At 47.2% G+C, this 25,941-nt stretch overlaps 1 protein-coding gene across 2 annotated transcripts in view; it reads left to right on the top strand.

The window, feature by feature from the left end:
- The window catches only part of MPP2 (MAGUK p55 scaffold protein 2), a 65,945-nt gene that overhangs the window by 8,741 nt on the left and 31,263 nt on the right, over window positions 1-25,941 (top strand). The window contains exons 2-5 of one of the 2 annotated variants that reach the window (XM_056863199.1): window positions 13,117-13,232; window positions 17,686-17,838; window positions 20,989-21,138; window positions 22,150-22,377. In XM_056863199.1, the coding sequence (XP_056719177.1) occupies window positions 13,117-13,232; window positions 17,686-17,838; window positions 20,989-21,138; window positions 22,150-22,377 (647 nt within the window). The remainder of the gene's footprint in view (window positions 1-13,116; window positions 13,233-17,685; window positions 17,839-20,988; window positions 21,139-22,149; window positions 22,378-25,941) is intronic. The other variant, XM_056863200.1, reaches the window with a different exon arrangement.

A 25,941-nucleotide genomic window follows, 5' to 3' on the forward strand; every position in this document is an offset into this window, starting at 1 on the left:
GATCCTATCCCGAAACCCCAGCAAGTACCACAACACAAATATCTTTCACACTTCAGGATTATGGGTTGTTGACCTAGAACTGGACATTAATGTTGCCTGATGCTTAAGTCTGGCCTGAGGGTCTACCGATGCTTGTACTATTACAGGATCCACTCCAGGTCCTGCCAAACCATGTGCGCCCTGGGAGTTTTGTGTTCAGGGCTCCCGGCAAGTTTTGAAACGTAATTCTCAGGCACTTGGGGACCCAGGGCCTCGGCCAGCTTAGGAGTTTGTGCTCCATGTGCTACCTACAAGAACATTGTGACCCATTTTGAGGTCACGACCCACAGTTTGAAAAGCACTACCCTTAGGGTTGCCAACCTCCCGGTAGTAGCTGGACATGGCCTGCTATTACAACTGATCTCCAGCTGATATAGATCAGTTCCCCTGGAGAAAATGGCCCCTTTGGCAATTGAACTCTATGGCATTGAAGCCCCTCCCCTCCCCAAACCCCTCCTGCCTCAGGCTCCACCCCAAACCTCCCACCGATGGCAAAAGGGGACCTGGTAACCCTAACTGTCCTACTTTATAACATGTAGGGAAGAGATGTTCACCCATGGTTAGGTATGTGGGGCCAACTATACAATACATGGGTATGTCCCTGGGTTCTGGGAGTTTCATACTTCCAAGACACGTGCAGGCCCAAATCTGAATTGAGGTTGCAGTGAGAGGAGGCTTAAACCTTCCTGAATGTGTTATTTTCACCATAACTATCTATGCCAATAACTATCTATGTATGTATATGTGTTATTTTCCTGACCTGAAATATCTCTGGAGAGCCACTGTTTGCCTAGTCAAGGAAATGTAACTCGTGGCTCATCAGTGTACATTAAGATTCCCTGACAGGGCAATAGCAGCCCCCGGTGCCATTTCGAGTTAGGAAACTGGCATGGAGGGAGGCTTAAGCCTCCAGGTACTAGCTGGAGATCTCCTGCTATTACAACTGATCTCCAGTTGTAATAGCAGGAGATCTGAATTGGGCCCATGCATTCTTGGAAATTATGGAGCTCCCAGGTCTGTCGGCTGGACCTAGAGATGTATAGGGTTACCAGCTCTGGATTGGGAAATACCTGGAGATGGGGGACAGAGCCTGAGGAGGGTGGGGATTGGGTAGGGGATAATGGGGCATAATGCCATGTAGTTCACCCTCCAAAGTCCAGGTGAACTGATTTCTGTCACCTGGAGATCAGTTGTAATAGCGGAGATCTCCAGCTACCACCTGGAGGTTGGCAACCCTAGAGACATGCCTGGGGAAAGGAGATCATGTTTACCCGAAGGAAGACAACCCTGAATGTAACATGATCTGCCTTAAAAATGTCACCAGGAGAAGGGCCTTCACAGTTGTGGCCCCTACAGTGTGGGACTGATTTAGTTTCTGCAGGGCATGCAAGGACGAATTGTTCAGGTTGGCTTTTGGAGTGTAATCCACAAGTTTGGGGTGTTTTATTAGTGGGAGGGTACAAGCTGCATATTTTGAAAGTTTAATATTTTAATGTTAATATTTTATAATTGTTAGCAGCTTATATGTTGTTTTAAACTCACTTATACTATTTTAAGTCGCTGCGAGACCCTTTGGGTGAACGCTGGTGACCTAAAAAAAAAAAAATCTAATAATTAACAATTAAATAAAATATACACAATAGGGTTTTTTAAAATTCTGTATATAACTTTAACTTGAAAATGAATTTAAGACTGCCTCTGCTTTTTCTTGATTGGCACATCACCTGGGATCAAAACTGGTCTTCTTTTCAGGTACGTAGGCCCGAGATGGAATTTTGAAGCAGCAGATCTCTGCAGAAAAGCAATTTACCAGTTGGGGTATTATGTATTTGCTTTTTCCTTATTGGGGTCCCTGGCGCTCCACCAGTTGGTAAAAGAATATGCAAGGCAGCTTTTGAAGAATTAAAAAAGAAACATCTAAAATGACAAAAACAGTAGCATTAAGCATCAAGTAAAAACAGGTAGTGTTAAGGCAATAAAATAAATAGCAGTATCGGAACAGATTCCAACTTGACAAAATGCATAGTCTACACTGTCCTTTTCCCCAGGGCATTTAGGGGTCTGTGCATGTTTCGATGATGAATATGTGGGGAGGGGCAGGCATGACCTTAATCCCTCCTCTCCCGAACAGTGTAGATAATAAAATTCCCCCTTAACTGGAAATGATGTGAAATGTATAGGCACCATTGGCATTCTCATTAGGAGCTCAAGACTCTGGATTCTAGGTGCTGGAATCCAATTTCTAATTGCCTATGCAGCCGGAGGTAGGGGGTGCCTTGAATGTTTCTTGTCCCAGTCTTAGATTTTAATTGTCTCTTCTCACTCATGCATTTAAGTCTGGCAATCATCAATGGTTTCCATGCTTGCAAAACACACGCGAGTCGAGAATCCAGCCCGTGGCATCTAGCCCAGACGCTGATCCTTGGTTGTTGTTCCAGAGCTGAGTCCACATTTGTTCGACAACCCAGTGGCGCACCAACGGCGCCACCTCCCTTAACAAGTCTCACTCTTCCGTTCTCACTTTCTGTCTGCCCGGCATACACCTTTCTGGATCCTTTGTTCCCGATTGGCTGGCGTTTTGCGGAGCCGCTTGGTCTCCTTTTGTGATCATTTAGAGAGACAGAGGGGAAGGGAAAGAGTGCAGGCAGAACGCTGCCTTTCCTCACCCTGGGTTTCCTTACAAAACTGAGCGGTACCCAGAGACGGTTGCCACAGCTGCAGACGGGAAGAGGGCTCCCTCCGCATCTTTTCCAGAAGATGGCTATGAGTGGCAGGCCAGTGGACGACCTGTTCTTGGAAGAGATGTTCCTAGCTTCCCCCCAAGAATCGGAGCTTCGTAGAGATGGTAGGAAATATCCACCCTGAATCATGTAGAAAGATATAATAATAATAACAATAATGATGATGATGTCTTCTTCCGCCTACCCTGTGGTCCCAGCTAGGAATATTTAACCGTGCTGAATCTGTGAAAGCCATGAGATGCTGCTAGCTGTCTCTTCCGGGCTGGGAAAGAACAGCCTGCTTAGCAAAAGAGAAAGGGAAACAAAGGCAGAGAGGGTAGGCTGGACCTAATGTGGTGTCTTTAATGGTATATCTGTAAGTGGGGTCTGTTCATTCACTGCCTTTCCCAGCCCTTGCGGGAGACATTTCTTATAATATGGCTCAGTTTGGGCATAATATGAAGCTGCCTTATACTGAATCAGGCCCTTGATCCATCCAAGTCAGTATTGTCAACTCAGACCAGCAGCGGCTCTCCAGGGTCTCAGGCTGAGGACTTTCACACCACCTGCTTGCCTAGTCCCTTTAACTGGAGATGCCAGGGATTGAACTGGGGATCTTCTGCATGCCAAGCAGAGGCTCTATCGCGAAGCCACAGCCCCTCCCCATAATATGAAATCAAAGTTTGTTTTAATGATGGTGAAACCAGGATTCGGCTTGCGGACAATTGCTCGAATTCTGGGTTTCCTCGACAGTTGCTGGTTTTGTTAACCTTTGTTCTGGCCAGGTGTCTCTGGAGTCCAAGAGTCCATGTGAGGGCGGAGCTGGGGAACAAACCAATATTAGATCAGGGTTTCTATACCCCGCCCTGCATGGCCCAGGCTAGCCTAATCTCATCAGGTCTTGGAAGTCAAGCAGGATTGGCCCTGGTTAGCACTTGGATGGGAGACCACCAAGGCAGTCCAGGATCACTATTCAGAGGAAGCACATAAGAAAGCCCCTGCTGGATCAGACCTAGGGCCATCAAGTCCAGCAGCCTGTTCACACAGTGGCCAACCAGGTGCCTCTGGGAAGCCCACAAACAACACAACTGCAGCAGCACCATCCTGCCTGTGTTCCACAGCACCTAATATAATAGGCCTGCTCCTCTGATACTAGAGAGAATAGGTATGCAGCATGACTAGTACCCATTTTAACCAATAGCCATGAATACCCCATGAATATGTCCACTCCCCTCTTAAAGCCTTCCAAGTTGGCAGCCATCACCACATCCTGGGGCAGGGAGTTCCTCAATTGAACTATGCGTTGTGTGAAAAAATACTTCCTTTTATCTGTTTTAAATCTGTCACCCTCCAGCTTCAACAGATGACCCCGCATTCTAGTATTATAGGAGAGGGAGAAAAACGTCTCTCTGTCCACTCTCTCCAAACCATGCATAATTTTATAGACCTCTGTCATGGCAATGGCAAACTACCTCGGTTCGTCTCTTGCCTTGAAAACCCTACAGGGTTGGCATAAGTCAGCTGCGACTTGACAGCACGTTCCACTACCACCTGTGTTTATACATCACAGATACTACCTGTGGTTAATATGCCAGGTCCAAATTGTGGTTTCAGATCCTGGTCTGCAAGATCCAAATAGCCTTAGTTAATGGAGTGACTTACTTTCATATAATCACACTAACCATAATTTGCAGTATGTCTGAACTGAGCCTGTGAGTCTCTGGGGCCATAATAATTCGCAAGGTGACAGCAAACGCAATGTACATCACTGCCTGCATAACGACAAGGGCGTGTGGAGGAACAGATTCTTTGCAGGGCTGACCTTCCTGCCAGCATCTCTGTGGCAAGCCTGAGGTGCAACGCAGCACTCTTCCACATTCATTCCGCATCAGTTGCTACTTTCTCTTGCCTCAGAAATAGGCAAGCTGGCTAGTTACACAGGCCTCTTCCTCAGAGATCTGTACAATGAAGGGTTTTGTGTAACCTGAAAGCTGTGTACCTATATTTCAGTATATTATTATGCCTCTTCCTGTTGGTTTTGACGGGAATGAAATTGTGCCCTTTTTACATTCCTAGAGCTATTTGGTCCACCTCTTTGAGCGCACATCCTTATTATCTCAGATATTTTTGCCAAAATTGGTAATGGGTGCAGCTTAGGGTTGCCAGTATTATCTTAGATCTTCCACTATTACAACAGATCTCCAGACAATAGTGTTCAATTCATCTGGAGAAAATGGCTGCTTTGGAGGGTGGACTGTATGGCATTGTACCCTGCAGAGGTTCCCTCCCTCCCCAAATCCTGCCCTCCCCGGGCTCCATTTCCAAAATCTCCAGGTATGTCCCAGCCCAGAGATGGCAACCCTACTGCAGCTTCCAGATTAAGGTATGTCTAATTCGTATCTTTGTTACAAATTTGAAACCTGATAGATTTTTGACCCATTTTCCCCTCCCCTTTCCGTGCAGAAACAACCAGCCCTGAGTAATGCATTCGGCATGGTGTAGTGGTTAAGAGCTAGGGTTGCCAGATCCCTCTTCTCCGCCAGTGGGAGGTTTTTCGGGCGGAGCCTGAGGAAGTCAGGGTTTGGGGAGGGGAGGGACTTCCATGCCATAGAGTCCAATTGCCAAAGCGGCCATTTTCTCCAGATGAACTGATCTCTATCGGCTGGAGATCAGTTGTAACAGCAGGAGATCTCCAGCTAGCACCTGGAGGTTGGCAACCCTATTAAGAGCAGTGGTTTGGAGCAGTGGACTCTGATCTGGAGAACCAGATTTGATTCTTCAGTGGTGTGAAAGTTGGCATATAAAAACCAACTCTTCATCTTCATCATCTTCCTCTCTCTCTCTGTCCAACTTGCTGACAATCACTAAAATCAACCGACGCTGCCGCTTTCCAGCCAGCCGTTCTGAGTTGTGCATTACTATTGGACTTGGAAACTGGGTCTAACAACTTTGTTCCTTTTCAGTTCTGGGGAGGAAGATCCTGTATGATAATCAAGAGATGACATTTCATGGTCCAAGTATATTAAAAAAGTGCTTTCTAGGCTTTGAGGAAATAACAAATTGTAAGCTGATCTTTCATAACATGCCTTCCCCCCCAGCTATTTTGGAAGCGGCTTATTTGGTGCTAAGCGTTGAGCCCCTCATTCATTTAATATGTAACCAAGGGTGCCAATTTTCCTCTGTCACATGTGGATTGTAGTCATCAGGGTGCCTCCCAAGGAATCTTGGAAACTGTAATTTTGTGTTAGTGATAGAGGCTGGAGGAGACCGCGGGCTCCCCCCTGCCATCCTACCTTACCCCATCCATACAATGTCACAAGGAATGAAAGGAAACAAAACCCAGTTGATTGCAGAATTGAAATAAGTGGCCTATATTTAGGGCTGCCAAGAGAAGGGGGCTGGTTGGGGCCAAATACTGGAACCCTGATCACAAGGGTTGACAGCTCTGGGTTGAAGAAGTAGAAGAGTTAGTGTTTATATGCCGACTTTCTCTACCACTTAAGGGAGAATCAAACCGGCTTACAATCACCTTCCCTTCCCCCCCACAACAGACACCCCGTGAGGCAGGTAGGGCTGAGAGAGCTCTAAGAGAGATGTGACTAGCCCAAGGTCACCCAGCTGGCTTTATGTGAAGGAGCGGGAAACAAATCAGTTCACCAGATTAGCCTCTGCTGCTCATGTGGAGGAGTGGGGAATCAAACCCGGTTCTCCAGATCAGAGTGCACTGCTCCAAACCACCGCTCTTAACCACTACACCACACTGGGTTGGGAAATACCTGGAGATTTTGGGGGTGGAGCTTGAGGAGGGAAGAGTATAATAATGGGGGAGATCCAGCTATCACCTGGAGGTTGACAACTCTACTGCTCACCATCGGGGCCAGCAGCTCTGGGCAAGACCAGTGATTTGAAGAAGAGTTTTTTTTTTATATCCCACTTTTCTTTACCTTTTTTAAGGAGTCTCAAACCGGCTTACAATCACCTATCCCCCCCCACCCCCCACAACAGACACTGTGACTGCCCAAGATCACCCAGCAGTAGGGTTGCCAGGTCCCTCTTCGCCACTGGGGAGAGTTTTGGGGGCAGAGGCTGAGGAAGGTGGAGTCTGGGGAGGGGAGGAACTTCAATGCCATAGAGTCCAATTGCCAAAGCTGCCATTTTCTCCAGGTGAACTGATCTCTATCGGCTGAAGATCGGTTGTAATAGCAGGAGATCGCCAGCTAGTACCTGTAGGTTGGCAACCCTACCCAGCAGGCTTCATGTGGAGGAGTGGGGAATCAAATCCAGTTTCCCAGATTAGAGTCGGCCGCTCTTAACCACTACACCACGCTAGCTCTCATGTGAAGTTTTTGTGTGAAGTTTTAGTTGAGCTTGAATGATGCACTGGGAAAGTTGAAGAGAATCTTTGTCTTGGTGGGTGGGGGGTGGCTCTCAACAGGCGTGACTGTGTTATGGCAACTGGCTTAACACAGTCACGCCTGTTGAGAGCCACCCCCCACCCACCAAGACAAAGATTCTCTTCAACTTTCCCAGTGCATCATTCAAGCTCAACTTAAAACTTCACACAAAAAAACTGTGACTGTGTTATGGTAACTGGCTTTCTTCCAAAGATTTTTAACTCAATTGATGGCCATTCCCCTAAGATTGGAAACCTGAAAATTCCACTGTTACTTTACGCCGGTGACCCCGCTATTTTATCTTTTACAAGGGTCGGCTTATTAAGACACCTACAACTGTTCACCGATTATTGTAAACATAACAAATTGCAAATTAATTGTGCCAAAACCAAAATTCTAGTTTTCACCAAAAGCTGGCATCTTTCAAAATGGTCCATCGACAATGTACCAATAGAGCAGGTCAAGACTTTTAAATATTTGGGTCTCAGTTTTAACTACAATTTAACTTGGACAAATCACAGAAATAATGTCATCAACTTAGCTAAATATTCAGCGTCACAGATTAAACTATTTTTTTACTTAAAAGGGAACCAATATGTACCTGCAGCTATTCATATTTTTACAGTTAAGATTTTGGCACAACTACTGTATGGAATACCTGTCTGGATAGAAGCATTGAATAAAAATTTGGAAGCTGTACAGACTTCCTTCCTCCGCCAAATACTAGGACTTCCTAGTTGTGTCCCATTCCAATCTATCCATAGTGAAACTGGAATGATGACTTTAGAGACCAAAGCTTGGCTCTCAACTTTTAAATACTGGATTAAGATGCATTTTTCTCCAAATGAAAATAATCTTACTCCCCTTTTATTAAAAGAAGCTGCAGATATAGAGTGGTTCACGCTTATCCCACACAAACTGAAAACCTTGGGATTAGATATAGACAATTTATTGATGCTGGACAGCCAAACCATTTTCTGAGTTATTAAGCAAAGACTACTTGACCATGAAAGACAAACAACCCTGTCTGCAACTCCTTTATCTTGTTCTTCATCCAAATTGGGTCTTTCTGCCAATTTTGGATTCCTACAGGATTACTTCTACTTTCTAAGTGATCCTTCCCTCCGCAGGGCCTTTATGTTAGCTAGACTAAATGCCTTTCCATCGGCGGTTTTATTCGGGAGATTTAATGGTACCCCTTTGGAAAAGAGAATTTGTGGCTGTGGCTTGAATCAGATAGACTCCATTTATCATATTTTATTGGAATGTGAAATGCTAGCAGACCTACGTACTAAATTTTAATGCCATCAATTTTGGATAGGAACTCTTCCCCCCACTCTTTGTTTAGACTTTTACTGAACGGGTATGATCCAGAAACTACAGAAATAGTAGCCATGTTTTTGAAGCAAGCTCTAACGATAAAAATCAAACAAAAAATATAATAGCTGCTATTCCGGTTACTTGTAGACACTCATTTTCTATATATACCTTATATTCACTGTACTCCGGCATACCTCATTTTATTCATATCTATTGCTACAGATTTTGATATTGATGTTTTTATCATTTGCCAAATTCTGGAATACCTTGTATGATTTGTTATGCCAATAAAGGTTTTTGAATTTGAATTTGGTAACTGGCTTGTAGCCCAGACCTGGGAAAACTGTAACTTCTTTCCCCAGCCACTCCATGCTTCCAACTAAATAAAACACAAGTCCCGCAGTCCTTTAAAGGCTAACCAAGTTATACCAGCATGCAGTTTTGTGAATTGGAACTCACTTCATCAGATGTATGTGGCGTTGAAAGTCTTCTTGCAGAGATTTTTTAATAACCGGAGGGAGAGCAGGAGTTGTAGGGGTGTAGCAGATCATTCAGGCAGGAGTCCTGTGTAAGAAACTGGAATGGATATAGTTGTTAAACATACGTTTGTTCTTATTTTGATGGATTTTTTGTCTGCTGTTCCTTGTCACAAATCTATTTCCTCGGTTTGTTTTGGGAAAAGTTGTGAGAGTTGAGTCTGTTGAAATATGGCTTGTCATGTGGATGTGCTTTCAGAGCATGGCTGCAGGTTGCATTCATCTCATCCAAAACAAGCCAAGCTATTGAAAGTTGTGATGCTCCCTGACTGATAAGCAGAGAATGCTGAAGGGAATCATCAGCAAAGATTGGGAAGAAGGAAGTCCCTGGCCACCTTTCGCCATCTGTCTGTCATTTAATCTATGTTTGTCATCTTTCTCCTTTGGCAACTACTCATCCATAGTGGTTGAGAAGGGGAGGAGAATGGAAATAAGTCCCCAAAAGAGAGAAAAGGTAAGCCAAGATAAGCAATGGATTGACTAAGGAAAAGGAACACCTGAAGCTGCCTTGTACTAAATGTGTAGGGTTGCCAGGTCCCTCTCTGCCACCAATGAGAGGTTTTGGGGGCAGAGCCAGAGGAGGACGGGGTTTGGGAGGGGAGGGACTTCAATGTCATAGAGTCCAATTGCCAAAGCACCATTTTCTCCAGGTGAACTGATCTCTATTGGCTGGAGATCAATTGTAATAGCAGGAGATCTCCAGCTAGTACCCAGAGGTTGGTAACCCTATGAATGAGACCTTTGGCCCATCAAGGTAGGGTTTCCAGCTCCAGGTTGGGAAATACCTGGAGATTTGGGGGCGGAGCCTGAGGAGGATGGGGTTTGGAGAGAGGAGAGAGTTCAATGCCATAGAGTCCAGTTGCCAAAGCACTTATGCCCACGTCATGTCGTTTGATCGGGAGGGTTTGTTGGAGGCGATGTGCAACATCGCTTTATTTTTGACCGTTTAGGCAAAGGCAGATGTGAGGGGTGGGATGGCGGCAAGTTTAACTTTCCCAAAGTAAAACTCCTTCCCTGCATTACAATCACAGGTTTTGTTTGTCCCCTTTTTGGCACCATTTTTTAAACCGGCTTTCCTGCAACTGTTATGAAGTGCCCCGCAAATTTTCCTAAATTTCCCCTGGCACTGACGCTGGACCAATTGCTGGCAGGCTACCACCTCAGCCAACCACAATGCTCCTTCGAGCTGGCACGTGAATGCTGCCGTGCATGCGTGGGAATTTGATGGTGGTCATTACTGTGATGGTGGAAGCGCTACCCTCGTTTCTCTTCCAAAAAATACGCTCTAAATCGGGGAGTGCAAGGGGAAAACATACGAATTTTATCTAATACAGCGGAGGAAGGCGTCGCGGTGGGAACAGAAATTTTAAGTCGTGTTGGTTGCTTGTGTACGGGACACTTTTAAATTGCAAGTTAAGTTGCTAGTGCGTTCACGGGCCTGAATCTTGCAACCTTACCCTCCGTCCCCTGCCGGCGGCCGGGGGGGGGGGAGTGGGCAACCCTAGTTCTAAGGCACTTTGCATCCCCACTGGAGAGAAAAGTGGGATATAAACAAATAAATGCAAATGCACACGTCTCCACAATTCTCAGCAGTTAGCGCCTGTCATACACGTCCTGGCTTTGGAAGGGACGACTGTCTAGCCCGGCGGTGCTCTCGTTCCAGAATGATCGGCCCAAGCATCCTCTGAAGACTCCCCGCCTGTCCAGTCGATGGGCTGTATGCAAAGCCCCCCTTTCATCCTGTATTAATGAATGTGTCAGCACGGGACGAGGCAGCTGTCTGCGGCTCTCTGCCGCGGCCACTCCGGGACTACAGATGTTGCTTGTTCTGCCCGCTGCTCTGTGTGCATGCATGGCCGGGCACGGTGCCCACCCTCCGGTGCTCCTTTATCCTCTCAGGAAATGTGGGGGTTTAAAGGGGGGGATGGCAGTTTGAGCCGTTTTATGCCAAAGAAGTAGGGCTGTAAGCTTTTGTTGACTTTCTGCTGGGAGATGATAATCAGCCCAGGGCTTGAGTCGCTAATTAAAATTGTCCTCCAATTAATTGGTGGATCCGAAATGGACGACGGCGCCATGCTGTCGGTTGCACAGATGGGCCTGCTTGCGCTCTCCCCTTTGGGAGGGAGGAGAGCTTCAACATGGCTTTTCTTTCCCATTTGTATTTAAAGCTGAGGGATAGCTTGTCGTTACAGGGTGCAACTTGTGATATAGGCTTACCTACTCAGCTTGCTGGGGGTAAAGGGAAGATGACTGGGGAAGGCACTGGCAAACCACCCTGTAAAAAAAGTCTGCCTAGTAAACGTCAGGATGTGATGTCACCCCATGGGTCAGGAATGACCCGGTGCTTGCACAGGGGACCTTACCTTAGGTTTACATTACATTGAGAGGTACTATGGTTGCTTCTCTCTATCTTACAATGTTGCATTTCCTTTTGAGCAGAAAGCATATTTCTTTGTATCCAGTTTGGATTTTAGCAGACTTTACCTTGAGATTTCACTAAGTGCAGGAAGTTCTGAGGCACACTGGAAAAAAAGCAAACATAGCTCTAGCCTCAAGCCACCCCCTCAACCAGGCTGACTTCATGTAAGTGCTAGAAGCAAAAAGTCACCATTTTGTTTGCCGTGGAGGTCTTTTCCACCCTAATTTCCACTAGCATTGATGGTGTTCTGTTTGTTCTACAATCTGCCAGAAACTGAATCCCAGCAGCCGTTCCTGCTGTACTTAATAGGACTTACTGAGAACTTCTGGGCAAACACACCCACCAAAGGCAGAATCATAACTTTGTTCGAACTACCGCAATTGCACACGAGGCAGCTCTCGATCAGTAAGGTTGCCAGTCTCCAGGTGGTGGCTGGAGATCTCCTGGTATTACAACTGGTCTCCCGGTTACAGGGATCAGGCCCCCTGGAGAAAAACGTCTGCTTTGGAAGGTGGACTCTATACCCCACTGAGGTTCCTTCCCTCCCCACGCCCTACCCTCTTCAGGTTTCACCCCCCAAATCTCCAGGTATTTCTCACCCCGCTGGCAACTCTTTCGATCCGATCACCTCAAAGTTCACATCCCTATTCCTTTCCCCTCCTCTCTTCCTTGGTTGGGGCAGCGTGCACTGGCTCCAACTGGAATATCCGGTCAGGTTCAAGGTGCTGGTTATAACCTTTAAAGCCTTACACTGTCTGGGACTCTTGTATCTACAGGATCGCCTCTCCTGGTATGTTCCCCAGAGAAGCTTACGTTCATGTAATACCAAGTTGCTGTTGATCCCTGGCCCAAGGAGTATCCGGCTGGCCTCGGCCATCGCCAGGGCTTTCTCGGCCCTGCCCCCTGCCTGGTGGAATAGCCTCCCTAGTGAGATCAGGGCCCTGCGGGACCTTCAAGAATTCCTCAGGGCCTGCGAGACGGAGCTATTCCTCCGGGCTTATGGTTGAGGCCAGCGACGGTTCTCGTTATAATTACTGGCCTCCCTAGTCCTTCCCCTCCCCTGCCCCACTGCTGAGTACCACCCCTTCGATACCACCTTAGGGAGTGGTTAGATTCATCTGTTACCTGCAGATTTCTTTCTCTGGAGTTTTGGCGCCATTGAGGGGCATTATTAGGCTCTTTTAAATTGTCTTTTAAACTATTTTTAATGGGTTATGGTTTTATTGTGTTTTAGACTGTGTAAGCCGCACTGAGCGTGACCTCCGGGTTGGGGAGAGCGGGGTAGAAATGTAATAAAACAAATAAATAAAATAAATGACCAGAAGGGAATCGCATTACGTTCATTTTCTCCCGGTGGGGCTTGGATTTCACTGGCAAGAATGGACACCGTAACCGTTCTGCTTTCTGTACAGGTGTAGTCTTCCAGAGCTGGCTTGCTTGCTTGCTTGCTTGCTTGCTTTCCATAATCGTAAGTAGAAGGTGTTTCTTTTTAAAGTTTGATAAACACAATTTGCTCTGAAGGCAGTTGTTGAGCAAAGAAAAAAGAGTGATGTTGAAGTGAGAGTTGGATAACACGTGCTGTCCGATTGGAGACAAGTTCTTCGCACATTCTTTGCCCCCCCCCCGGGCAACAGGGAATTGTTACTCTATTTAATAATTAACAACACTGCCCTTGTTTCTCTACACAGCCATGCAACAAGTCCTGGACAACCTGAGTGACCTCCCCAACATGGGAGCAGGAGACCTGGACCTCATCTTTCTCCGTGGCCTCATGGAGAGTCCAATAGTAAGATCATTGGCTAAGGTACAGTTGACTGGGGTAGCGGGGCCGGAGACACTAGCTGAACAGTACCTACAGATGCAGTTATACCCACTCTCGTCTGATTGCCTCCTGGACCTGAGCCGCCATCACCATGGTCTAGGCCAAACCCTTGTACCTTGCCAGGTCCTCCCCTCCTCCAGCAAGAGATTTTTGGGGAGGGGATCGCACGGCCACGGCCACGAGTGACACGATCCCGTCACTTCCAGTTTACTTCCAGAAGTGCCACAGTGCAATGGGATGATTTACCACTAGGGTTGCCAGCTCCTGGTTGGGAAATACCTGGAGATTTTTGGAGTAGAGCCTGAGGAGGGTGTGGATTGGGGAGGGGAGGGACTTCAATGTCATAGAGTCCAATTGCCAAAACAGCCATTTTCTCCAGGTGAACTGATCTCTATTGGCTGGAGATCAGCTGTAATAGCAGGAGATCCCCAGCTAGTGCCTGGAGGTTGGCAACCCTGTTTACCTCTCAAACACCCATTTGAGTGGCAAATCGTCCTATCGCACTGCGGTGCTGTGAGCTCTAGTCCCATGATAATCCCATAAACAGACATCCACAGACAAGCAGTCCAAAGAGAGTTGATTTATTGGAAAAAACACAGGTTTACGGAAGCGAAGAGTCAAATGGACACTAATGAAAACTACAAGCACAGTACAGGGCATATATGGAAGAGCATAGGGAAATTGGGGTAGATCTGGATGCCATGGCAACCCCCCTCCCAGGAGCTGTCAGGGAGGTAGGATTCTACCGGCATTCCCACAGAGTTCAGTCTAAACACGTTGTTTGCAGGGCTATAGCTGGCCTTGGCTAGCAGCTGGAGAAACCACAACACTCCTTTCTCAGGCCATGCCTGACAGGTGCTTCCAGAAGTAAACTGAAAGTGACGGGATCGTGTCGTTCACGGCTGCGCTCAATCTTTGCTATGAGCTGGCCGACAGATGGCAATTGCCTGCCATTCCAAGCCACCTGGCAGCCCTACCACAGGGGCTGGGCCTGGATCTGGCCATCAGTGGCATCATGGGCCCAGGAGGTGAAGCCAGTGGTCTCTGGGAGCAAGGTGTTCATGGCTGCAGTGTGGCAGCACCATCCTCACTGGGGTGCCGCAAGCAGTCACTTAAGTGGCCTGGCCCGAGAACTGGCCCTTCTCCCACCGCACCTTTCTTAATCTTGCCCTGAATGAATAATAATAAGTTTAATACGGTCCAAGACCAGCAAATAAAAGATATATATAAATATACATATACATACATAAAAAGGATAGCAAGTATATACCTCAATAAAAACTTGTCACTCATAAAAAGCTGTTGAGAGCATGATTTTAAAATATAATACATAATTGGAATCAACATAAATATAAGTCTAAAATCAACTGTTGAGTTCAACCATGCACGCCTAGTCCTCATAGCTTGCCATCCAAATTTGGCCACTTAAAAAGTTAGCTCCATGTCCTTATCTGAGAGCATGTTAGAGAGATGGATTGCTCTGGATCTTCCTGGGAAACCAGCTTATACATAGGAAATGGCTTCTCGTATCTTACTATAAATTTTACAGTCAAACATGACATGTTGGAGGGTCTCTATACTCCCATCAGAAAAGGGGCATAAACGTTCACCATAAGGTAACTTTTTGTGTCTCCCTTCCAAAATAGCTGAATGAATTTTGGGGTCCTCCCTCTCTGTTTTCCCCTTTCACCCAGAAAAAGTTGCTATATCTGCTCTTCCCTTGTACACACACCTGCTTTCTCCATACTTTGACAGCAATTGTCCTACAAAGCATTATCAATGATTTAATTGGCACATCTTCAAGGTCTCAGCTTGAGCAAGGGTTCACCAGAGGCTAGGTGCAGAATATTTTCTCAGTGCCGGGTCCAAGCCATCCAGGTGTCATGGGAAATAACCAAGAAGGAGAATCCTCTGGACCTGGGCTGAGGACCTTTCATAGCACCAAAGAGCTGGAAGATTTCTAATGGCTCATGTGGTCCAAAATCCTGTCCAAAGCGAGACATCTTATGCCTGCTATCCGTGACAGACCATGGCAAGTCTCCAAAGATGGAGATTCCACAAACTCCTTTGCCAGTTGCCTCCTTTGCCTTTGGGAATACATTAATATTTCACCTAAGATTTCCCTGTTTAACACCACTGGTTCTTGCATGGCCCGTGATGTAATTGTCTCTTCCCCCTTTCTGTCCTCTTCCCATAGTCATAATGTCTAGACATGTTTGTCTCTCCCCAACAATTTTTTTTAATAAAGATATATCCTTGTTTCTCCATGAACTGTTGCATATTTGTGGATTAAGTTCCTTGGAATGTCTTTGTTAACCAATCCAATGCATAGGGTTGCCAGGTCCCTCTTCACCACCGGCGGGAGGTTTTTGGAGCAGCCTAAGGAGGGCAGGGTTTGGGGAGGGACTTCAATGCTATAGAGTCCAATTGCCAAAGCGGCCATTTTCTCCAGGTGAACTGATCTCTATTGGCAGGAGATCAGTTGTAATAGCAGTAGATCTCCAGCTAGTACCTGGAGGTTAGCAACCCTACCAATGCACCTCAGTGCTTTTGGTCAACATCCACTTTTTCTGGTTCATTATATGCCTGCTTCTGTAGGCCAAATGAGACCTGACAGCATCCTTATGGCCACCACAAGGATGCCGCCATTTTGACACCGTTTTAAAATGCTGTGAGGAGGGCCCATTCCTGATCAGGCTTGCAGCGCAGTGGGCTGAGGCACTCCTGTCCCCCACCCCACCACCTAGGGTTGCCAGGTCCCTCTTCACCACTGGCGGGAGGTTTTTGAGGGGGAGCCTGAGGAGGGTGGGGTCTGGGGAGGGAAGGGACTTCAAGGCCATAGAGTTCAATTCCCAAAGCGGCCATTTTCTCCAGGGGAACTGATCTCTATCGGCTGGAGATCAGTTGTAGTAGCGGGAGAACTCCAGCTACTACCTGGAGGTTGGCAATCCTAACCCCACCACATGAACAACTTACCAAGTGCCCAAATGGCCCCTCACCCCCATGGCTGTTTTGGCAATTGAACAGGCTGTGAGGGGAGGAAGAGACTAGATCCTTGCATTGGGGCCGCCACGAGGATGCTGTCATCTCTAGTTTGGCCAGCGTGGTGTAGTGGTTAAGAGCGGTGGTTTGGAGCGGTGGACTCTGATCTGGAGAACCGGGTTTGATTCCCCACTCCTCCACATGAGCGGCAGAGGCTAACCTGGTGAACTAGATTGGTTTCCCCGCTCCTGCACATGAAGCCAGCTGGGTGACCTTGGGCAAGTTACAGCTCTGTTAGAGCTCTCTCAGCCTCACCTACCTCACGGGGTGTCTGTTGTGGGGAGGGGAAGGGAAGGTGATTGTAAGCTGGTTTGAGTCTCCCTTAAGTGGTAGAGAAAGTCGGCATATAAAAACCAACTCTTCTTCCTCTTATGAAAGGCTTGATTTTGACCTGAGTTGGGAAAAGCTTCGGCACCTCTTTTTGATTGTCAAGTGCAGCTCTGAGACATGCAGTGTGGTTCTAAAGGTAGGGTTGGAGCGACTGGAAGAGTTCCTGGTGGAGGGGACCTTTCCCCCACCTCCTTTTCTCCACTTCCTTTTCTCCAAGCAGATTGTCATTTGTTCCCCCTTTTCCATGCTGACTCCAGCGGGGAATGCAAAGCCTTTGTTTTGAGAGTCTCTTATTTTTAGCTCCTTCACTTTTGTGTCTGGCTTCCATTGGGACAGCCATCCTGGAGGCACACCCGGAGATTCATCCCTCTTACAGCAAAAAATAAAATTAAAAAGTAACACCCTGGTTGATTTCTGTCTGTGCTCCTTCAAGGGCCAGGGACAGCTGGATCTGTCTGGAGGATAGGGTTACTAGTCAAAATGAATACGAGTCACAATGCATTCCTATTCTCTCCAGTGTCAGAAGAGCATGCAAATTATATTAGGTGCCATGGAACACAGGCAGGATGCTGCTGCATCTATCTTATTTGGGGGCTTCCTAGAGGCACCTGGTTGGCCACTGTGTGAACAGACTGCAGGAATTGATGGGCTTTGGTCTGATCCAGCATGGCTTCTCTTATGTTCTTATGTAATGCTGCTTCCTGGCTTTTGTGTGCATGTCACATTTTCTGTTATGGTGTCCTCAGTGTACCTTTTCCCATCCTCCCCCTTTTCTTTTTGGCATTCTGAAAGAGCAAATGAGTTTCCCTAAACTTTGCAGGTACCTGAAGGTGATGCTGGTTTGGAAATGCATGTAAGCCAAACACACTTGCCTTTTTGCAGGACGCGCTCTCAAGTTCTTAGGGGGAATCCATGGAAATGGCCCAGATCCCTTCTTTACCTGTAGGCCTCCAGCATCTCCTATGATCTGTTTTGGAAGGACAGAAGGGTTTGGGGCTTGGTTTCTTGATCTCCCTCTCTCTCTCATTCGCCTTCCTCCACCTTTCCACCACCCTCCTTGCAGGCTCACGAGCGTCTGGAGGAAACAAAGCTGGAAGCCGTGAGGGACAATAATTTGGAGCTGGTCCAGGAGATACTCAAAGACATCTCGCGCATTGCTCAGCAAGACAACACGGCAGCTGAATTGGCTCACATCCTGCAGGAACCTCACTTCCAGGTAGGAAGCAGCTCCTTCCAAGAGCAGAAGCAGGTGATGAACAGAGAAAGATGCTCCCCTCCATATTTGTTAGGAGTCTGGACACCACATCAGCTGAGAAGTCTTTCACTCATGTATTATTTATTTGGATACCTGTGCTTTTCTCCCCAGTGGGTCCCAAAGTGGCTTCCAGCACCTTTCTCCCTTCCTCCATTTTATCTTCTCAACAACAACCTTATGAGGTAGCTTAAACTAAGGGAGTGATTGAAGAAGAAGAGTTGGTTTTTATATGCCAACTTACTCTGCCACTTAAGGAAGACTCAAACTGGCTTACAATCACCTTCCCTTCCCCTCCCCACAACAGATACCCTGTGAGGTAGGTGGAGCTGAAAGAGCTGTGAGTAACCCAACGTCACCCAGCTGGCTCCCTGTGGAGGAGTGGGGAAACCAACCTGGTTCACCAGATTAGCATCCGCCGCTCATGCAGAGGAGTGGGGAATCAAACCTGGTTCTCCAGATCAGAGTCCACCACTCCAAACCACCGCTCTTAACTACTACACCATGTTGACTGACTGTTTCAATGGTACAGGCTTAGCAAGGAAGGGGATATGGGTTTGAATGTAGATCTCATAGGGAGTGCTAGTGGGAGAATCCCAGGGCAGTAGCCTTGGGTGTCATGTAAGAGATAAAGATCCCCTTCCTCATAGCATTCTGATGAATCTCTTATGAACAGTCGGTTGACAAGGAACATTTGGGGTTGTGCCCTACTTGGCAGTAGGGGTGGGGGAAAGGTTGAAATTTAGCAAAGGCTTTGCTGTCTCACGTCGGAGTACTGAAGGGTCTTCTTCAATAGCTGATGCTCAGAATGGAGTTTATTTAGGATCTATGATGTACCTTTTTGAGTGTAGTGGGAGGGGGAATAGTGTGAACTGGTTTGGTGAATAGTGTGAATGTTTTATGTAGCATCTGCCTAAAGCTCTGTTGGGACTGTTTATGTTGCTGTTCATGCACAGAAGGGATGGCGTTGGCTCGCTTTTGTCATTAGCCTTGTTTCAGGTTAATGCTTATAAGGGAAGGCTTAATTTGTTTAACAAACAGGTTTCTGAGTATGTGCCATCCATTTCCTAGCCCTGAGACTCCTCCCATGGCCTGCTGATCACACAAATGTGGGATTATTTAATATCCACCATATCTTTCAGTGAACAAAGCACTTGGCCACTCAATAGCCTGGTTTAGAGGTAGGGTTGCCAGCTCTGGATTGGGAAATACCTGAAGATTTTGGAGGTGGGGCCTGAGGAGGGTGGGGTTTGGGGAAGGGAGGGACTTCAAACGTAAATAATGCCTTTGAGTCCACTTCCCCAAATGGCTATTTTCTCCCTGTGGACTGATCTCTGTCACCTGGAGATCAGTTATAATAGCGGGAGATCTCCAGCCACCACCTGGAGGTTGGCAACCCTTTTCCCAGGGTGTGGCTTCAAGAGAGATTCCTTTGCAAGATTGCTTGTTTCCTGTGTGCTTGGGCTCCCTGGGGGTGTGCGAATCCTGCGGCGAAGCGATATGAATGCATGCGCATGAATGCTTTCATTAAAGCATTGAGCAATATTCGTCCTGCTATTTCGTGCGCTGCAGCAGCCCGTGCATTTTTGCAGTGGTTAACACAATGTAGTACAAGTGTGTGTGTATGTGTGTGTGTTTGGCTTTTTAAATCAGTGGAGCAAAAGCTATTGCCGAACACAGCAGTGCGTAATAATCGGGGGTGAGATGCTCCAGTTCGAAGCAGCGCTCTTCGGTTTGAGAAAAGGGGATGTTACAAGCACCTCTCTCTTTGCTTTGGCGACGTGCTGGAACATGCTGGAACGTGCGACCAACTTGCCACTCCACGCTGTCAATTAAAAGGGAAATGGGGAGGGGGGCTGGCGCTGTGGCATCAGTCAGAGCCTGCGGCTAGTCAGGACCTTGGGCCAACTCAAGAGAGCAGGGGCTTCCCTGGCCCTGAAAAGGATGGAATTGTCTAGCAGGGAATTTTGTTTATATCAGAATGCTTTTATGCCGCCTCTCTAGGGGACCTGTCTGAGGCAGCGTATGAGTTTGAAACAATAAAACGTCAAACGTTACGACTGACATTCCAGAATTTTTTAAAAAACCCACCCAGAGCATAAAAACAGATAGCGGAGCCGCTTAAAATAGCTGGACTTGGGCTAAAAGCACATTGTAGAATGGGGTTAAAAGCCTTACATAAAAGGCTGGGTGAACATTTTAGCCTCTTGCCTTAATGAGAGCGATGTAGGTGCCAGGCAAGCCTGAAGGGGAAGGGCCATAAGTGAGGTGCCGTGATTGATACTACTGTTTTACCATAGAGTTTTGGGGGAATCCTAGAGGCACGCCCCAATGCAGTGATGTTGATTCCCGGTTCCATTTTGTGGCTGGCTCCATCTCCTGCAGCAGACGTTTTCCAAAAGTGCCTGCAGGCTGAAAAAGGTTGGGGACCCATGGTCTAGAGTTTGATATATACCTGCCATGTGCTGCATGTGCACTCTGGGTCTGGATCTGACCAGGCTCCAGTTAAAATGTACCTTTAGTGGACTTTTATTAAGTCCTTGCCACATTGATTGGTTCTTTCAAATAGGCAGGTCTTGCGGGGACACATTAGGTTGGTTTTTTTTTTTTATATGCCAACTTTCCCTACCTTTTAAGGAGAATCAAACCAGCTTCCAATCACCTTCCCTTCCCCTCCCCACAAGAGGCACTTTGTGAGGTAGGTGAGGCACTTTGTGAGGTAGGTGAGGCTGAGAGAGCTCAAAGAGAACTGTGACTAGCCCAAGGTCACCCAGCAAGCTTCATGTGGCGAAGTGGGGAAACCAACCCAGTTCACCAGATTAGAGTCTCCCACTCATGTGGAGGAGTGGGGAATCAAACCCGGTTCTCCAAATTAGAATCCACCGCGCTTAACCACTACACCACGTTGGCTCTCATTTCCCATGTGGTTATCCAAAGGGGATTTCTAACAGAGGTTAAGATGTCCAGTTCTGTCATACTTTGGTGCACTTAGGGAGGGTAAACTTCAATGTTTTGTTTAGCCTGTCTCTGAACTCAGTTGACCTACTCCCCATTTTACTTTCTTCTCCATGGTCTCCTTTTCTCTTCTCCTCCCTCTGCTGACCTTCTTCTCAGTCCCTCCTGGAGACTCACGATTCCGTCGCCTCCAAGAGTTATGAGACTCCGCCCCCCAGTCCTGTGCTGGACCCTCTGTTCAACAACCAGCCAGTACCACCGGATGCTGTGCGCATGGTGGGGATTCGGAAGACCGCTGGGGAACACCTGGTGAGTAACCTCCTCTGACATTGTATGATTGAACAGGGTTTCGTGTTAAATTTCTGGACCATCTTGAAAGCCGCCTTGTTTGCAATAGTCAACCCTGTACCCTCTTTAGGCTCCTCTACCTCAAATCTCCAGGTATTTCCCAACCCAGAGCTGGCAACACTACCCATGGCACAAGTCAGATCATTCCTCTTTAGAAAGGGGCCCACAACTTGTGGATCAGTCAAAAGTCAAGAAAGGTAGCAGACACTCCTTAAACCTCTGGATCATCTGGAAAGTATATTGCGATCCACTTATCTTGAGCAGTCACATATTTGTTGCAGTCAATAAAAGAACTGCCAAAATTGTATCTGGTCTTCCAGATTTACAATCGCAAAGCCTCTCAGAGAAAGAGACCCCTGCAAACCTGCCAGACAGTTCCCCTAACTGTAGCACATTTAATCTTGCTTCAGAAAAGAAAGTTTGAGGAATCTACAAGAGAGGTTCACTGAAAGCAACCCAGATTCCACATCCTGATATTTTGCAAAACAGCATTCTTCTACAAACCATTGAGAAACCTGGAATAATTCTGAAGAGAACCAGTCTCTCCCCAGAGGCTTCTGTGGACTCCCAGCTGAGCATCTTGTGAGTGGAGGCCAAGCTGATAACTACATGGAAGTAGAAAAGAGCAAGAGTCCAGTAGCACCTTAAAGACTAACAAAATTTCTGGCAGGGTGTGAGCTTTCGTGAGCAACAGATCACCTCTTCAGATACCAGAGTATCTGAAGAAGTGAACTGCGGAAATGGGTAGTCTGATGGGATCCCAGTTTCTCTCTGATGGCCTCTCCCAAGCCCTCTATAATTGGAAGTGTTTCACTTCTTGGTGCATGAGGCATGCACAAGAGGGATGCTCCTAGTAGGCCAACAGGTTAAAAAGAAGCAGCCTGACTCCACACACAAGTAGGGGATGTTCCCCAGCACATACAATTTCCCTTTTGCTTACTGGGTGCTCTCCTTTCCCCCCTTTTGCCTCAGGGTGTGACATTCCGGGTGGAACGGGGCGAGTTGGTCATCGCCCGTATCCTGCACGGCGGCATGATTGACCAGCAGGGGCTTCTGCATGTGGGTGACATCATCAAGGAGGTGAACGGGCAGGAGGTGGGCAGTGACCCGCGGGGGCTCCAGGAGGTGCTGAAGAATGCCAGTGGAAGCGTCGTACTCAAGATCCTGCCAAGTTACCAGGAGCCACATCCCCCACGCCAGGTAGGAGACCCTTCATTTAGCATCGGTTCCCATCCTTGACCTGTGGTCTTGCTAATAAGCCTCTCTCTCCTTGTGGATGGGAGCAAAGAACATCCGTTTGTAGTTGTCAAGAAGGATTTGTTTTTTTCCATTTGATCCTCTGCATTTCATACATCTCTTGTTCCATTCTTTCTGAATTCCTTTGTTTCTTCACCGTTACCTTTTCAGGAAGCTGTGTTCCTGAAATGGTTTTTGTTATCTTCTAAGACTAGGGCTGTCAAGTAATTTAAAAAAAACCCTCCTAATTTGATTTTATTATCTGCATGTTAATTTGCATATTATTGATGTTTCAGTATTGGATGTGTTTCCAGATTTTAATGTGGCTCCTCAAATCAATATAAGCTTTTGTTAACTCAACTGCTCATTTGAATGAATTAACGCTTGTCATCCTAAAGACGTAACCCCTCCCGCCCCCCGCACACTTGCTTAGCTGAAGTCACAATGTTTGATCAGTTTGGTGAACCCGTTAAGGTCTCTTTGAGAACCCTTTCCAGATGCTTCTATCATTTGAGTTTGGTGTACAAATAGCTTCCTGGTTGCATTTGATACCCAAAGAGCTAACTGCCTAAGGGCGGAGGTATCAGTCTGAGAAAGACCTGCAGCCCAATCAGGGATGGATCGCGGAACTCAGTAGGTGGGCAGAGAGGATGGCCAGCAATAGAACAGACTGGAATGAAGTTGGAAGTCCAGAGTCAGCACCTTGGACAGTTCACTGCATGAACTAAAGACTTACAACACGTTAGCCAGCAAGAATCTTGGACAGGACCCGGGTACCCTGCTCCGGTATTATTCTGGAGCATTTGAGGGTTGACAATAGTCCTCTTTGCTGTGTTGGGGGAAATGGCAGGTTGCCCTATAAGAACACAGTACACCCCCAACAGGGCTAATAGTGGTTCCCCTGGGGCCATCTGAGGCTGGGGAAATGGCAGGAGGGAAATCTAAGGTTGTTTATGCATGTTTTTTTTTACCTGAGGTCCGTTGCTCGCTGGACCCACACTTTCCTGTTGGGAGTCTATGCACCAGCAGTCTCCAAGCTCAAATCAGGATATGAATCGCCACCCCTTGAAATGCTGCTTGGTTGGTAATTGGTTGTAAGAGAAGAGTTCCCTCCTCCCAAACCCAATTGCCGCATAAAAGAGCACTTTAGGAACATAAAACAAAAAATGGAGCAACCTCAAAAAAGGGGCGGGGGGAGGAGAAATCCAAGCCCCGGTTTTAAAAAGCCTTTTTCTGCTCAGAAAGAGCTCCGAGGAAGCAGGAAGTATTTGAATCCCCGCCTCTTGACACGCTGCTTTGTAATTGGCTGTGAGCGAAACTAAGCTTGCGAGTCCCGCACTTTGCCTCATGCACGGGGATTTCACCCGGGCAGAGCACAGGGGAGAGGGAAGAATCAGGTTAACAGAGGAACGGGAAGTCCAGGGATTTGTGAGGGCTGGCAGAAAGGTCATGTCTAATGGACGGAAAATCCATGCGTAACTCCAAGGAACAACCGAGACAGACGGGAAGGGGGGGGGCGTGAGTGAAAGTACCCATGCATAAACGACCTAAGCCCTCTCTCTGCATTCGCTGAGGTCCTGATCTGAATTGGGGGGCCATGTGCCTGGGAATCACAGGGTGTGACCCAACCTGGAGACATACCAGTGAAAAATGTAACATGTAGCTGGCTCCAGTCTGTCTGACGGAGACCTGTGGTAAGCTGCCCTGCTCGCTGGCAACCGTACCAGACCACCTCTGATAAAAGGGTTATGTGCTCAGATAAGAATCGAGCCTCCCATCGGAGGACTGCTCTGCACTTAGCAGAGCGGTGAAACATTGTGCGTTATCAAACAAGACCTTATAGTCTGCCCCTGCTGTGACCAAGGGCAAGGAGTCCCATGAATCAGTTACTGCTGTGTTTTTAATTAGGCTGTTCCATGATTAAGGCAATCTTAGTTGATTAACTGTATGTTTGTTGATTCCGTTTGCATGTTAATAAAACAAGCTGGGGAAGTGAGGTTGCCAGCAGTCCTGGAGAAAGATATCCGATCCCTTTAATAGATGTTGTTTACTAGGTGATGTTATTGACCTCCATGTGCTGAAAAGCTTCAGCTGCAAATTTCCACACATTATGCCTCTACTAAAGGGATGGGACATTGCTCTCCAGGCCTGTTAGCAACTCTATCTGATGAAGAGAGCATTTCTTTTCTTTTTTTTAAATGCACGGGTATATTACAGCAAGGAGCCCCTGGTGCAGAGTGGTAAGCTGCAGTACTGCAGTCCAAGCTCTGCTCTCGACCTGAGTTCGATCCTGACGGAAGTTGGTTTCAGGTAGCCGGCTCAAGGTTGACTCAGCCTCCCATCCTTCCGAGGTCTGTCAAATGAGGACCCAGCTTGCTGGGGGTAAAGGGAAGTTGACTGGGGAAGGCACTGGCAAACCACCCCATAAAACAAAGTTTGCCTAGTAAACGTCGGGATGTGACATCACCCCATGGGTCAGGAATGACCTGGTGCTTGCACAGGGGACCTTTACCTTTTTTTATTTTACAGCAAACACCATCTCAGAACAGGCATTTCCTGCTGTTTGTGAGAGAAGAAGGAATGCTTTTTCTCTAAACTTGTGAGAAATTCTTGTGAGTGCTTGCAATGCAAATGATGATTTTTAAAAAATCTATTGCCTGATTAATAAGAGATCCCTATTCCATCTGTTGGCTGAATGTTGCAGCCCTAATTCACATCTTTCTTTAGAGTTTCCACTGTGAACTGTTCCACTTCATCAAACTATTCCTTTTCAAACCCTGAAGATTCTGTCTGAGATTAGTCTGTGATCTCTGAACCACCAGTATTGCTAAGGGCCTCTTGCTGTGAGTTGAATGAGAGCAGTTGCCGCCTGTCTACCTCAGGTTCTTGATGAACCTGAGTTAGGGATGCCAGCTCTGGGTTGGGAAATACCTGGAGATTTTGGGGGTGGAACCTGATGAGGGCGAGGTTTGGGCAGGGGAGGGAGCTCAGCAGGGTATAATGCCATAAAGTCCACCCTCCAAAGCAGCCATTTTTTTCCAAGGGAGTTGATCTTGGTTGCCTGGAGATCAACCATAATAGCAGGAGATCTCCAGGTGCCACCTGGAGGTTGGCAGCCCTAGCCTGAGTAGGGATGAATGGTGGCATGTGAATTCCATTTTTCAGGACTGATTAGGGTTTCCTCTTACCTGCTTATGGTGGAAGTTCTGCCACCAATGCTCCCGTGTCCCCCATACTAGCTCCGTAGAGTGGCGGGGAGGGGACTGAGAGGGAGGAAGTGCCATCAATTGATATTGTGATGTCACTTCTGGATGTTACTTGGAAATGATGTCATGACACTCTGTCAAGGAACTGAAACTCTGTGGTTTAACCCAGAAGTGATTTCATGGCATTGACTGATGTTTCCATGCCCCACACCCAAAAGCTCCCAGGGTGAGGGTAGCCTAGCAACCTTAATTGAGCCTCTTCTCAGCCCCCAAGTAAAGAGGAGAAAGATCTCTTCTGGATGAGTCTGGCTCTTTGACAAAA

The sequence above is a fragment of the Euleptes europaea genome, chromosome 18, assembly GCF_029931775.1.
Source record: "Euleptes europaea isolate rEulEur1 chromosome 18, rEulEur1.hap1, whole genome shotgun sequence".
NCBI lineage: Eukaryota > Metazoa > Chordata > Lepidosauria > Squamata > Sphaerodactylidae > Euleptes > Euleptes europaea.